At 42.7% G+C, this 14976-nt stretch overlaps 1 protein-coding gene across 1 annotated transcript in view; it reads left to right on the top strand.

Moving 5' to 3' along the window:
• Positions 1–14976, top strand: part of csmd2 (CUB and Sushi multiple domains 2) — a gene marked incomplete at its 5' end in the record, with an annotated part of 597374 nt that overhangs the window by 191486 nt on the left and 390912 nt on the right. The window contains 3 exons of the mRNA XM_090227432.1: positions 754–944; positions 1478–1613; positions 11393–11587. Coding sequence (XP_090083558.1) covers positions 754–944; positions 1478–1613; positions 11393–11587 — 522 coding nt within the window. The remainder of the gene's footprint in view (positions 1–753; positions 945–1477; positions 1614–11392; positions 11588–14976) is intronic.

Raw genomic sequence — 14976 nt, 5'->3', positions numbered from 1 at the left:
TGTATATAGCCTCCACATTGACTCTGTACTGGTACCCCCTGTATATAGCCTCCACATTGACTCTGTACCGTAATACCCTGTATATAGCCTCCACATTGACTCTGTACCGTAATACCCTGTATATAGCCTCCACATTGACTCTGTACCGTAATACCCTGTATATAGCCTCCACATTGACTCTGTACCGTAATACCCTGTATATAGCCTCCACATTGACTCTGTACCAGTACCCCCTGTATATAGCCTCCACATTGACTCTGTACCGGTACCCCCTGTATATAGCCTCCACATTGACTCTGTACCGTAATACCCTGTATATAGCCTCCACATTGACTCTGTACCGGTACCCCCTGTATATATCCTCCACATTGACTCTGTACCGGTACCCCTGTATATAGCCTCCACATTGACTCTGTACCGTAATACCCTGTATATAGCCTCCACATTGACTCTGTACCGGTACCCCCTGTATATAGCCTCCACATTGACTCTGTACCGGTACCCCCTGTATATAGCCTCCACATTGTTATTTTACAGCTGCTCTTTAATTACTTGTTACTTTTTTTTCTTATTCTTATCCGTATTATTATTATTTTTTACTGCATTGTTGGTTAAGGGCTCGTAAGTAAGTATTTCACTGTAAGGTGACGTGTGACTAATACAATTTGATTTGATCTAACTCTCTCTCTCTCTTCCCCTCCCTATCCCCCCCCCCCCCCCCCCCTCCTCCATCCCCACTCTCCCTTCCTCCAGTCTCGTGCTTCTTCAACTTCACAACCCCCTCTGGGGTGCTGCTGTCCCCAAACTACCCCCAGGAATATGGAAACAATATGCACTGTGTGTGGCTCATCATCACCAAGCCAGAGAGTAGGATTAACCTGGCCTTCAATGACCTCAGCATGGAGAAGCAGTTTGACTTCCTCAGCGTCAAAGACGGTGGCAAGGTATGGTTATGTTTCAATCGATCGATCAGTCGATTAATCATTCAGAGCATTCAGGTAGCCTAGTGGTTAGAGGGGGGCAGGTAGCCTAGTGGTTAGAGGGGGGCAGGTAGCCTAGTGGTTAGAGGGGGGCAGGTAGCCTAGTGGTTAGGACATTGGACTAGTAACCGAAAGGTTGCAAGATTGAATCCCTGAGCTGACAAGGTAAAAATACGTCGTTCTGCCCCTGAACAAGGCAGTTAACCCACTGTTCCTAGACCAGTTAACCCACTGTTCCTAGACCAGTTAACCCACTGTTCCTAGACCAGTTAACCCACTGTTCCTAGGCCGTCATTGAAAATAAGAATTTGTTCTTAACTGACTTGCCTGGTTAAATAAAGGTTAAATAAAGGTAAAAGATAATTATTTCAATAAAATGTTTGATTGGTGTTATTATTTCCTATCTTCACTCATATCTAATTCTGTCTCTCTGTCTCTCTCTCTCTCTCTCTCTCTCTCTCTCTCTCTCTCTCTCTCTCTCTCTCTCTCTACCCCAGGCTGAGTCTCCCATCCTGGGTACGTTCTCGGGTGACGTGCTGCCAGCTCCCATCACCACCAGTGCCCACGTGGCACGCCTAGAGTTCCTGACTGACCACACCTACACAGAACGAGGGTTCAACATCACCTTCACCAGTAAGTGGGTGGAGGTTGGGGGTATGTGTGCGATAGGGAGGGGTGGGCGAGCGGGGGAGGAATGATACTACTGTGATGTATTTATAGTTAAAATAGCACCACATTGTCTATCAGGGAAGTACTTTTTGTCTATTTTTTGTCATAGAGCTCATATAGCTGTTTTCGAATACTCACATTAACTGCACTATTTGTGACGTGAATTGAGTATATAGTTTGCTTATTGATATCGATATTGTTAGCATGCCAAAAGTTGCCGGATGTCATACTAAATTCTCAAAAAAAAAAGGAAGTATATATGCAGAGGACATTATTTCCATACTTTAGGGACAATAATGCAATTCTTCAGGAAATGGGCGTGGCTTCACATCATTTTCAGATTTTAAGAAAATGGCAGAAAATATGCAGCTGAAGTCCAACGAGATTGAAATTCATTGCTTTAACTAATTATGACAAGATAAGTTAAGAAAATGTTGAGCAATGTAATAAATTTACAACTTTTTAAGTAAGTTACCTTACATGTTGGCTGACAATTTGTTAGCTACGCTGTCCTTACGAACAACATAGCATATCATTACAGCAGTATGTTGCTAGCTAGCTACCTAATGTTAGTTGGCTACTTATACATCAAACTTGCAAGTATATTAACTATAGGCATCTCGAACTAACTACACAACGTTTATTGACTTGATTATTATTATTGTGCGTCTCTATGGACATTCTGGTGCTTTCGTAAATTCGCTCTGGCTATCGACTCCGATTTCAGAGCACTCTCTTCTGAATGTACCAGAGTGCAGAATAATGAATTTATGCGCGCTCATCACATGTTGAATATGGCCGGTGACAGTAAACGTTGGCCAAAAAGTGTGGTCAGAGTGGTCTCATTTGTGTCTTGAAGTAGCTAGCAAGCTAGCCAACATTAGCTTGGGTGCTTGACTGCCGTTGTAAGGTCAGAACGCTCAAATCAACTCCTCGGCCCGAGCATCCAGTCCAGACTCTGAATTTACAAACAGACAATCTGAGAACGCTCTGAATTTACGAGCGCACTCTGGCACTCCAGATTGAATTTAAGAACACACCCGAAGTTATAAAATGTCTAACTAGTCATTTGTTATGCTCACTAGCTAGCAAGAGGTTGCATAGCAACAGCATCAACTTCCGGGTAGACAGGCGAAGAGCCAGTACGCTCAACTGAAAGGAAACTGTTCATTTACAGTATACTAAATTTAACTAACAGTATATAGTATGTAGTATACACTTATTAAGTATGTCGTATACAGTATGTGAGTATGGTTATTCGAACACAGCTCTTGTATTTTTCTGTCCTCCTTTGTGTGTGTGTGTGTGTGTGTGTGTGTGTGTGTGACTTGTTAAGGAGATAGCACTATGAAGTCCTCTATGTCAGATCCTCTGTCTGTCTCTCAGAGTGTTGTTGTTCTTCTCCCCAACGGCACTCTTCCTTCAGTCTCCTCCTCGTCTCCTATTTCCATTCCCTTTCAACAGAGCTAGACCTGGGATACAAAACTAGACAAAACTTGCATTTTCAAAACTCAGACATCGTCCCATCCTCATTAAATTGTCTTCCCACAGACATGACTGGCTGTGCTCCGTTCTGTTCTCAGCTGCTCTAATATAGACTTAGAGTTTGGTATTGTGGGTATTGTTGGGTATTGTTGGTGTTTTAGGTTATTGTTGGTATTTTAAGTAAGTTGTGTGTTCCTATGGGCTAATAGCAGTAAGGACTATCTGTTATTCAATGTGTTTCTATTGGCTAATAGCAGTAAGGACTATCTGTTATTCAATGTGTTTCTATTGGCTAATAGCAGTAAGGACTATCTGTTATTCAATGTGTTTCTATTGGCTAATAGCAGTAAGGACTATCTGTTATTCAATGTGTTTCTATTGGCTAATAGCAGTAAGGACTATCTGTTATTAAATGTGTTTCTATTGGCTAATAGCAGTAAGGACTATCTGTTATTAAATGTGTTTCTATGGGCTAATAGCAGTAAGGACTATCTGTTATTCAATGTGTTTCTATTGGCTAATAGCAGTAAGGACTATCTGTTATTCATTGTGTTTCTATTGGCTAATAGCAGTAAGGACTATCTGTTATTCAATGTGTTTCTATTGGCTAATAGCAGTAAGGACTATGTGTTATTCAATGTGTTTCTATTGGCTAATAGCAGTAAGGACTATCTGTTATTCAATGTGTTTCTATTGGCTAATAGCAGTAAGGACTATCTGTCATTCAATGTGTTTCTATTGGCTAATAGCAGTAAGGACTATCTGTTATTCAATGTGTTTCTATTGGCTAATAGCAATAAGGACTATCTGTTATTAAATGTGTTTCTATTGGCTAATAGCAGTAAGGACTATCTGTTGTTCAATGTGTTTCTATTGGCTAATAGCAGTAAGGACTATGTGTTTCTATTGGCTAATAGCAGTAAGGACTATGTGTTTCTATTGGCTAATAGCAGTAAGGACTATGTGTTTCTATTGGCTAATAGCAGTAAGGACTATGTGTTTCTATTGGCTAATAGCAGTAAGGACTATGTGTTTCTATTGGCTAATAGCAGTAAGGACTATGTGTTTCTATTGGCTAATAGCAGTAAGGACTATGTGTTTCTATTGGCTAATAGCAGTAAGGACTATGTGTTTCTATTGGCTAATAGCAGTAAGGACTATGTGTTTCTATTGGCTAATAGCAGTAAGGACTATGTGTTTCTATTGGCTAATAGCAGTAAGGACTATGTGTTTCTATTGGCTAATAGCAGTAAGGACTACGTGTTTCTATTGGCTAATAGCAGTAAGGACTATGTGTTTCTATTGGCTAATAGCAGTAAGGACTATGTGTTTCTATTGGCTAATAGCAGTAAGGACTACGTGTTTCTATTGGCTAATAGCAGTAAGGACTATGTGTTTCTATTGGCTAATAGCAGTAAGGACTATGTGTTTCTATTGGCTAATAGCAGTAAGGACTACGTGTTTCTATTGGCTAATAGCAGTAAGGACTATGTGTTTCTATTGGCTAATAGCAGTAAGGACTATGTGTTTCTATTGGCTAATAGCAGTAAGGACTATGTGTTTCTATTGGCTAATAGCAGTAAGGACTATGTGTTTCTATTGGCTAATAGCAGTAAGGACTATGTGTTTCTATTGGCTAATAGCAGTAAGGACTATCTGTTATTCAATGTGTTTCTATGGGCTAATAGCAGTAAGGACTATCTGTTATTCAATGTGTTTCTATTGGCTAATAGCAGTAAGGACTATCTGTTATTCAATGTGTTTCTATGGGCTAATAGCAGTAAGGACTATGTGTTTCTATGGGCTAATAGCAGTAAGGACTATGTGTTATTCAATGTGTTTCTATTGGCTAATAGCAGTAAGGACTATGTGTTTCTATGGGCTAATAGCAGTAAGGACTATGTGTTTCTATTGGCTAATAGCAGTAAGGACTATGTGTTTCTATTGGCTAATAGCAGTAAGGACTATGTGTTTCTATTGGCTAATAGCAGTAAGGACTATGTGTTTCTATTGGCTAATAGCAGTAAGGACTACGTGTTTCTAATTGGCTAATAGCAGTAAGGACTATGTGTTTCTATTGGCTAATAGCAGTAAGGACTATGTGTTTCTATTGGCTAATAGCAGTAAGGACTGTGTTTCTATTGGCTAATAGCAGTAAGGACTATGTGTTTCTATTGGCTAATAGCAGTAAGGACTATGTGTTTCTATTGGCTAATAGCAGTAAGGACTACGTGTTTCTATTGGCTAATAGCAGTAAGGACTATGTGTTTCTATTGGCTAATAGCAGTAAGGACTATGTGTTTCTATTGGCTAATAGCAGTAAGGACTACGTGTTTCTATTGGCTAATAGCAGTAAGGACTATGTGTTTCTATTGGCTAATAGCAGTAAGGACTATGTGTTTCTATTGGCTAATAGCAGTAAGGACTATCTGTTATTCAATGTGTTTCTATGGGCTAATAGCAGTAAGGACTATCTGTTATTCAATGTGTTTCTATGGGCTAATAGCAGTAAGGACTATGTGTTTCTATGGGCTAATAGCAGTAAGGACTATGTGTTTCTATTGGCTAATAGCAGTAAGGACTATGTGTTTCTATGGGCTAATAGCAGTAAGGACTATGTGTTTCTATTGGCTAATAGCAGTAAGGACTATGTGTTTCTATTGGCTAATAGCAGTAAGGACTATGTGTTTCTATTGGCTAATAGCAGTAAGGACTGTTTCTATTGGCTAATAGCAGTAAGGACTATGTGTTTCTATGGGCTAATAGCAGTAAGGACTATGTGTTTCTATTGGCTAATAGCAGTAAGGACTATGTGTTTCTATTGGCTAATAGCAGTAAGGACTATGTGTTTCTATTGGCTAATAGCAGTAAGGACTATGTGTTTCTATTGGCTAATAGCAGTAAGGACTATGTGTTTCTATTGGCTAATAGCAGTAAGGACTATGTGTTTCTATTGGCTAATAGCAGTAAGTCCATATTTTTTTTCTTCATCAAATCTAGTCTATATAGTCTATAATCTATATAGTGAATAGGTCACTACATATTTAATATGGCACTACATAGTGAATAGGGCACTGCATAGTGAATAGGTCATTACATAGTGAATTAGGCACTACATAATGAATAGGGCACTACATGGTGAATAGGGCAATACATAGTGAATAGGTCACTACATATTTAATATGTCACTACATAGTGAATAGGGCACTGCATAGTGAATAGGTCATTACATAATGAATAAGGCACTACATAGTGGAAAGGGCAATACATAGTGAATAGGGCAATACATAGTGAATAGAGGACAACGTATTGAATATGGCACTACATAGTGAATAGGGGACAACATATTGAATAGGGCACTACATAGTGAATAGGGTACTACAAAGTGAATAGGGGACAACATATTGAATAGGGCACTACATAGTGAATAGGGCAATACATAGTGAATAAGGCACTACATATTGAAAAAGGCACTACATAGTGAATAGGGCACTACATAGTGAATAAGTCACTACATAGTGAATAAGTCACTACATATTGAATAGGGAACTGCATAGTGAATAGGGAACTACATAGTGAATAGGACACTACATAGTGAATAGGGAACTACATAGTGAATAGGGAACTACATAGTGAATAGGACATGACATAGTGAATAGGGCACTGTACAGTGAATAGGGCGCTACATAGTGAATAGGGCACTACATAGTGAACAGGGTGCCGTTTGGGACACAGCCCTATTTCAACACTGTCTTATTGACTGTGTCTAGATGCCGTGAGATATAATGATCGCCGAATCCTGCGATTTGGGAAACACACGGACGTTAATGTATTAATTAGCGAATATGATAAATAAAGACACAATGTTGTGAATGAACGTCAAGACCTGTTAATTGAAGCCGACAGCTAGTTCTCTCCGAGCAGCATGTCTCCTCTCACAGGCAAACCTGTTTTTTGGGGGCGGGGTTTAGGGCAGGACTCGTTCCATCAGTCATGTTAATTAAGCAGCCTGCCAAACTATATGGAGGAGATTGTTGGTGGTGTGCGTGTGCTTGTATGCGTGTGAATGGCGGTGATTGTTGGTGGTTTAATAAATAAGATGATGGTGATGGATGATGTTCCCAGTCCAATCAGGATGCAGAGAATAATGAAGAGGAATTCAGCAACCCCCACATGTCACCCCTGTGCTGTGTGGATGGTGTGTGGATGGTGTGTGTGTGTGTGTGTGTGTGTGTGTGTGTGTGTGTGTGTGTGTGTGTGTGTGTGTGTGTGTGTGTGTGTGGATGGTGTGGAGGTGGTTTTCATTGGAGATGTAATTATTATTTTTAAATGTGACATTTGTTGGTACTTTTACATATTGTTCTCCCCTATTTCGTGATATCCAATTGGCAGTTACAGTCCCATCTCTGCAACTCCCCAAAACCCCTACAAACCTTTCCACCCAATCCAACTCCCCGAGCCCATCCACCCCCCCCAGCCCAACTACCCCCCATCACATTCAACCCCCCCACCAGCCCATCCAACCACCCCACCACATCCAACTCCCCCAGCCCATCCAACTCTACCCCCCCAGCCCATCCAATCGCCCCCACCAGCCCATCCAACCCCCCCATCACATCCAACTCCCCCATCACATCCAACTCCCCCAGCCCATCCAACTCCCCCAAAAGCCCATCCGACTCCCCCATCACATCCAACTCCAGCTCCACCCCCCCAGCCCATCCAACCCCCCCACCAGCCCATCCAACCCCCCCCCCACCAGCCCATCCAACCCCCCCAACAGCTCATCCAACTCCCCCATCACATCCATCTCCACCCCCCCCCCAGCCCATCCAACCCCCCCACCAACCTATCCAACCCCCCCTTCCACATTCAACCCCCCCAGCCCATCCAACTCCACTCCCCACCAGCCCATCCAACCCCCCCACCAGCCCATCCAACCCCCCCATCACATCCAACCCCCCCACCAACCTATCCAACCCCCCCTTCCACATTCAACCCCCCCAGCCCATCCAACTCCACTCCCCACCAGCCCATCCAACCCCCCCACCAGCCCATCCAACCCCCCCATCACATCCAACCCCCCCACCACATCCAACTCCCCCAGCCCATCCAACTCCAACCCCCCCAAGCCAATCCAACCCCCCTCCACATCCAACTCCACCCCCCCAGCCCATCCAACTCTACCCCCCACCAGCCCATCCAACCCCCCCAGCCCATCCAACTCTAACCCCTCCAGCCCATCCAACCCCCCCACCAGCCCACCAGCCCATCCAACCCCCCATCACATCCAACTCCCCCAGCCCATCCAACCCCCCAATCACATCCAACTCCCCCAGCCCACCCCCCCCCCCCCCCCCCCCTCTAAACCCATGTCAAGACTAGTAGACAGATGGTCCAGTTACTACTGGAGTAGCCATGCTGACGCCATCAGTCCATCTAGTAGTTTCACCAACATGTTTTACAGCCTCTGTATATGAGACATGAAAATTAATTATGTATCTCTGTGCCTCTATCTGCAACCACCAAATACTAGATTGTGTCGTCGTTGTCCACCCCACCCCCCCAAAAAAAAGATTTTCTCAGAAAATGAAACTGAGGAATTCTAAATGTACTTTCTCAGGAAAAAACCTTCTTGCACCTCAGTAGCCATCACAACTTTCCACTCCGACACATCATTACTCTTATCCGCCCTATCTTCATGCTCCTCTCAGCAGCAAGGTGTTGGGTTCTTATTTTTCAGAGTGAATAACTCACGGACATTAGAGAAGCTTTAACCAAGTTTAATTATTCCCCAAAGGTTCGACACAGCTGTATTCTTACAAAAAATACATTCTGATCTATTATGTATTTAATATCTGACTGTTCAAAGTTTAGCCCGAATCCAACAAAGGTGTCTATTTTACCTAATACTTTCTACTATAGACTATTCAGGTTCTTGAACCTCATCCCTAAATAGACCCATATCATCTGAACTATTAACCCTATTGATGGCAATCCAGCACAGTTGTTATCTCTCCAACCTTCTCTCCATATCCTCTATCGCCCCATCCTCACTATTCACCGCTAAAACCACCACAGCAGTAGTCTTCCTCCTCCAGCAGCAGTACTGAAATGAGATGGTAGCTCCACTATAACCAGACAGGTAGCTCCACTATAACCAGACAGGTAGCTCCACTATAACCAGACAGGTAGCTCCACTATAACCAGACAGGTAGCTCCACTATAACCAGACAGGTAGCTCCACTATAACCAGACAGGTAGCTCCACTATAACCAGACAGGTAGCTCCACTATAACCAGACAGGTACCAGACAGGTAGCTCCACTATAACCAGACAGGCACCAGACAGGTAGCTCCACTATAACCAGACAGGTACCAGACAGGTAGCTCCACTATAACCAGACAGGTACCAGACAGGTAGCTCCACTATAACCAGACAAGTACCAGACAGGTAGCTCCACTATAACCAGACAGGTACCAGACAGGTAGCTCCACTATAACCAGACAGGTAGCTCCACTATAACCAGACAGGTACAAGACAGGTAGCTCCACTATAACCAGACAGGTAGCTCCACTATAACCAGACAGGTAGCTCCACTATAACCAGACAGGTAGCTCCACTAAAACCAGACAGGTACCAGACAGGTAGCTCCACTATAACCAGACAGGTAGCTCCACTATAACTAGACAGGTACCAGACAGGTAGCTCCACTATAACCAGACAGGTAGCTCCACTATAACTAGACAGGTACCAGACAGCCTAGTGGTTAGAGGGGGGAGGCAGGTAGCCTAGTGGTTAGAGGGGGGAGGCAGGTAGTCTAGTGGTTAGAGCTTTGGACCAGTAGCCAAAAAGTTGCTAGATAAAATCCCAGAGCTGACAAGGTAAACGTCTGCGGTTCTGCTGCTGAATAAGGCAGTTAACCCACTGTTCCTAGACCAGTTAACCCACTGTTCCTAGACCAGTTAACCCACTGTTCCTAGACCAGTTAACCCACTGTTCCTAGACCAGTTAACCCACTCTTCCTAGACCAGTTAACCCACTGTTCCTAGACCAGTTAACCCACTGTTCCTAGACCAGTTAACCCATTTATTCAGTGAAATGTTATTCCATTTATTTTAGTCACATGTCTGTGGAACCTGTTCAGTTTATGTCTCAGTGGTTGAATCTTGTTATGTTCATACAAATATTTACACATGTTAAGTCTGAGTTTAGGTCCTGGATGGCAGGAAGCTTGGCCCCAGTGATGTACTGGGCTCTCTCTCTCTCTTGCTCTCTCTCTCTCGCTCTCTCTCTCGCTCTCTCTCGCTCTTTCTCTCGCTCTCTCTCGCTCTCGCTCGCTCTCGCTCTCTCTCGTTCTCTCTCGTTCTCTCTCTCGCTCTCTCTCGCTCTCTCTCTCGCTCTCTCTCGCTCTTTCTCTCTCTCTCTCTCTCTCTCTCGCTCTCCCTCTCTCTCTCGCTCTCTCTCTCTATCAATGCATCATCTCATCATGTTATCTGTTGTGGAAGGCATATGTTTCAATAAGGCTCGCTAAGTAAAACAAATGTGTCTGTTTTCCGAACAGAACGATGACAAAAAAGTTTCTTGGAGAAAGTTGCTCAATAATTTTAAGGTCTCAGACAATTAAATTGTGCTGTGAGAGATTAGCATTATCCCAACCAATGAAATGTTTAGCATAGTAGTAGGTCCTTGTCGTAGCTGGATCCTGCAGTTTGCCTCCTTGAGTTTTCAGGGGCCTCACTTTATTTTGTTTTTTCTCTAATTGCCCCTCCCATAGACACACACACACACCAGTCTCTCACCACCACATACACATACACTTATTGATATACACACACACGCACGCACACACACACCTGCCCACCCTCCAACCTACACTCCTCCCAACTCCTACTCAGTAACAGACCCTGACTCTTCCCTCTATCTCTCGCTCTCTCTCTCCAGCGTTCCGCCACAATGAGTGTCCAGACCCTGACTCTTCCCTCTCTATCGCTCTCTCTCTCTCCCCGGCGTTCCGCCACAATGAATGTCCAGACCCTGACTCTTCCCTCTATCTCTCTCTCTCTCCCCAGCATTCTGCCACAATGAGTGTCCAGACCCTGATTCTTCCCTCTCTCTCTCTCTCTCCCCCCAGCGTTCCGCCACAATGAGTGTCCAGACCCTGACTCTTCCCTCTATCTCTCTCTCTCTCCCCCCAGCGTTCCGCCACAATGAGTGTCCAGACCCTGACTCTTCCCTCTATCTCTCTCTCTCCCCAGCGTTCCGCCACAATGAGTGTCCAGACCCGGGGGTTCCAGTGAATGGGAAGAGGTTTGGTGAGAACCTTCAGCTGGGCAGCTCCATCTCCTTCCTGTGTGAGGAGGGCTTTGTGAAGACCCATGGCTCCCAGACTGTCTCCTGTATCCTGAAGGATGGAAACGTGGTCTGGGACAACGCTGTGCCACGCTGTGAAGGTGAGAGGAGAGGAATGGAGACTATTTCTGTCAGGCTCTTGTTGTCTTGTCATCTTTCCGTCCTCCTATCCCTCTTTCCTCCATTTTATTCTCACGCTGTGAAGGTCTCACGCTGTGAAGGTCTCACGCTGTGAAGGTCTCACACTGTGAAGGTGACAGCAGACATTCCTCCTCATCTTTCTTTTTTATTTTGTTTGTCTCGTTTAACATTTGAGTCATTTAGCAGATGCTTTTTTTTCCAGAGAAAATTACAATTGTTGCATTCATCTTAAGTAGCTAAGAGAGACTACAACACGTCACAATTGTATCAAGTACATTTTCCCTTAATTAACAGAGTATTTATCAGCAAAGTCAGTGTTGGTGGGAAAAGGCAAGTGCGGGAGGGAGGTTTCAGCTGAAACTCTGTCAGACATTGCGAGAGCTGCTGCCACAGCTCCTCAGACATACCTTAATAAGCCCTATCGTTGTGCAACAATTCTAAATCCAATCGCGTGTTAAAAAAAAACTGTTTTGATGGCCACGATTAAAACAGAACTACTCATTATATCTCAACTGGTAATTGAAGCGTGCTTCCCATTCACCGTTGAAGTGGATAGACAATTGTAGGCAAGGCTGCGGTGCATCACACACCACTTTGCAATGAGCTGGAGTCAATAGCCTATGCATTTTGAAAAATTATTTCATTGTTTGAAACCTGAAAATGTTACGTCATATTATGAGGACTGTCTTACCTTGCTTCGAAGTAGCCTATTTCTCTCTAGCCTATTTCTCTCTAGCCGATTTCTCTCTAGCCGATTTCTCTCTGGCATATTTCTCTCTATTTCTCTCATGTTCTCTTGGTTTTACAATCAACTTTCTTTCATTGTTTAGTAGCTAAAGACACAGTCATATTAGAAACCCATGCTAGTTGATGCTAATCCTAGTCATATTATTAACCCTTCTAGTTGATGATAATCCTAGTCATATTAGCATCCCATGCTAGTTGATGATAATCCTAGTCATATTAGCATCCCATGTTAGTTGATGACAATCCTAGTCATGTTAGCATCCCATGCTAGTTGTTGATAATCCCAGTCATATTAGCATCCCAGTCATATTAGCATCCCATGCTAGTTGTTGATAATCCCAGTCATATTAGCATCCCATGCTAGTTGTTGCATCTTTAGATCTCCCCTGTTTCTCATTGTCTGATGGATATTTTAATCTCTGTCACATGAAACCCCTCACTTGTGCGGTTCACTTATGACAACAGTGTTTACCAAATACTCCCACACGTAGCCTACTGCCTTGTGCACATCGTTGTGCTTATAAAGTGAACAAAATATTATGTAGCAACATTTTAAGCTAAACATTCTGATCTGTTGCATCCGCCTCATTCCTTTTTAAAGTTGTAAGAAATGTTATTTCAAATGGATCGGAATAGGCTATTTCTTTCTCGCATAGAACGACAAGCTGACTAATAGATTGGGTTAACTTTTCTATTATGGGGCATAGTAGATTGACATAGGCTAGTGGTTTTGCGGTTCGTTACTTTTGGCTGAGGAAAACTAAATGTGGAAAGCTATTCTAACATATTCAAGGTGAGCATCTGAATTTAGTAAGAAGGAAACACGTTGTTGAATCCTCAAGTTGTTCTGTTCATGTTCATAGACACTTTAATATATAATAATATATAATAATACCCAAGATTATTAAAGTGTCCTTCAGCCTGTTACCAAGCCTTAGTTTTTTTTTTAAATGGTGTTTGACCAGATACTATGCTAGTTTACAGTAAACAAATTGACATCAAACGTTCAGCTCGCTTACAGGGAAGGATATTCAACAAGCCAAGGCACTTATACAGATGTGACTCACTTCAGGAAAGTCGGCTTATGTCGCACATCACTGCTTCACAGGTGAGCTATTTGAACGTAAAACTTTTTTTTTTTTTTGTCAAAATGCGTCGGTTTTTTTAGCAGCAATACCTTCTGGAATATGTGAACAATCATGTGCCTCGATTACAAACTTGTATGCCATCTGTAAATATGAAAACAATTTCTGAATTACGAACACAGTTGGTTAAGCCACAGAAAAAGTCAGGAACCTTCCCACTAGTCATGATTGGATGAGATAATGGATGGGCTGGACATGCCGAGAGATGAGTTCGGATTGGTCTACCATGTAGCACCCTTCTGTCTATAACATGAGCTGGTCAGTATGTGTAGGTAAACCTTTCTGACAAAAGTTTCTTTCTTTAAACAAATCACGTAGCAAAAGTGTTGTTATTCACTTTTGGCATCTGTGGAATGCACGGTGCAATTAGAGCATGATAGCTAAGGAGATGGAGGAGATTCTGGCGTTTGAGTGCACATATGCAGACGGTCGAAAAGAGAACACAGACGGCTGTTGTATAAAACACCTGTCTCCGGATTACATCTTCAAACGAAGGGTAACCATGGCATCCGTGACAGAGAGGGAGAAGCGTCCATCCATATATACAGGTAAGAGAGTCTAGCTAGCTACATTTTCAGATATTACACAATTCCAAATTAGTCAGAAAGTCGTTTTCAGTTCAAGTTAAAGTGTACTTTTAGCTAGCTAGCTACATTTTCAGATATTACACATTTCTAATTTAGTCAGAAAGTCGTTTTCAGTTCAAGTTAAAGTGTACTGTTAGCTAGCTAGCTATAGTTATATGTATGATCTGTGTAGTAATATTATTTGTATCTCAGAGACATTTGCATTGGTTAGCTATAGCCTAATGTTAGCTAGCTATAGCCTAATGTTAGCTAGCTATAGCCTAATGTTAGCTAGCTATAGCCTAATGTTAGCTAGCTATAGCCTAATGTTAGCTAGCTAGCTAAAGCTACATGTATGATCTGTGTAGTAATATGATTCGTATCTCAGAGACATTTGCATTGCTAGTTATAGTGTATTTCATATAACCTAGTGTCACGTTCGTTGTATGGATGAGACCAAGGCGCAGCGGGATATGAATACACCTTATTTATGAAACAAAGAACACTTAAACAAACTTAGAAAACAACTAAACGAACGTGAAGCTATATATAGACAATAACTAACACATGGACAATAAACCATGACCCAATACCCATGGAATATGGCTGCCTAAATATGGTTCCCAATTAGAGACAATGATAAACAGCTGCCTCTAATTGAGAACCAATCTAGGCAACCATAGACATACATAACACCTAGACTAGTCCCTGCTACAATTGTCAATAGACGTAGTTCATAAATTCACTCTGGCTATTTACTGTGATTTCAGACCACTCGTCTGAGTGGGCCAGAGTGCAGAATAACTGATGAATTTACGAACCCTTAACACCCATTCAAATTGGCCCGGTGTCAGTAAACTTTGGCGAAAAAAGCATAATTAAATTGTTGGC

This window comes from Oncorhynchus mykiss, chromosome 30, assembly GCF_057628025.1.
Source record: "Oncorhynchus mykiss isolate SJ-2025 chromosome 30, ASM5762802v1, whole genome shotgun sequence".
In the NCBI taxonomy this organism is placed as follows: domain Eukaryota; kingdom Metazoa; phylum Chordata; class Actinopteri; order Salmoniformes; family Salmonidae; genus Oncorhynchus; species Oncorhynchus mykiss.
The sequence above is the reverse complement of the archived record's forward strand: the minus strand, read 5'-3'. Positions and strand labels throughout refer to the sequence as shown.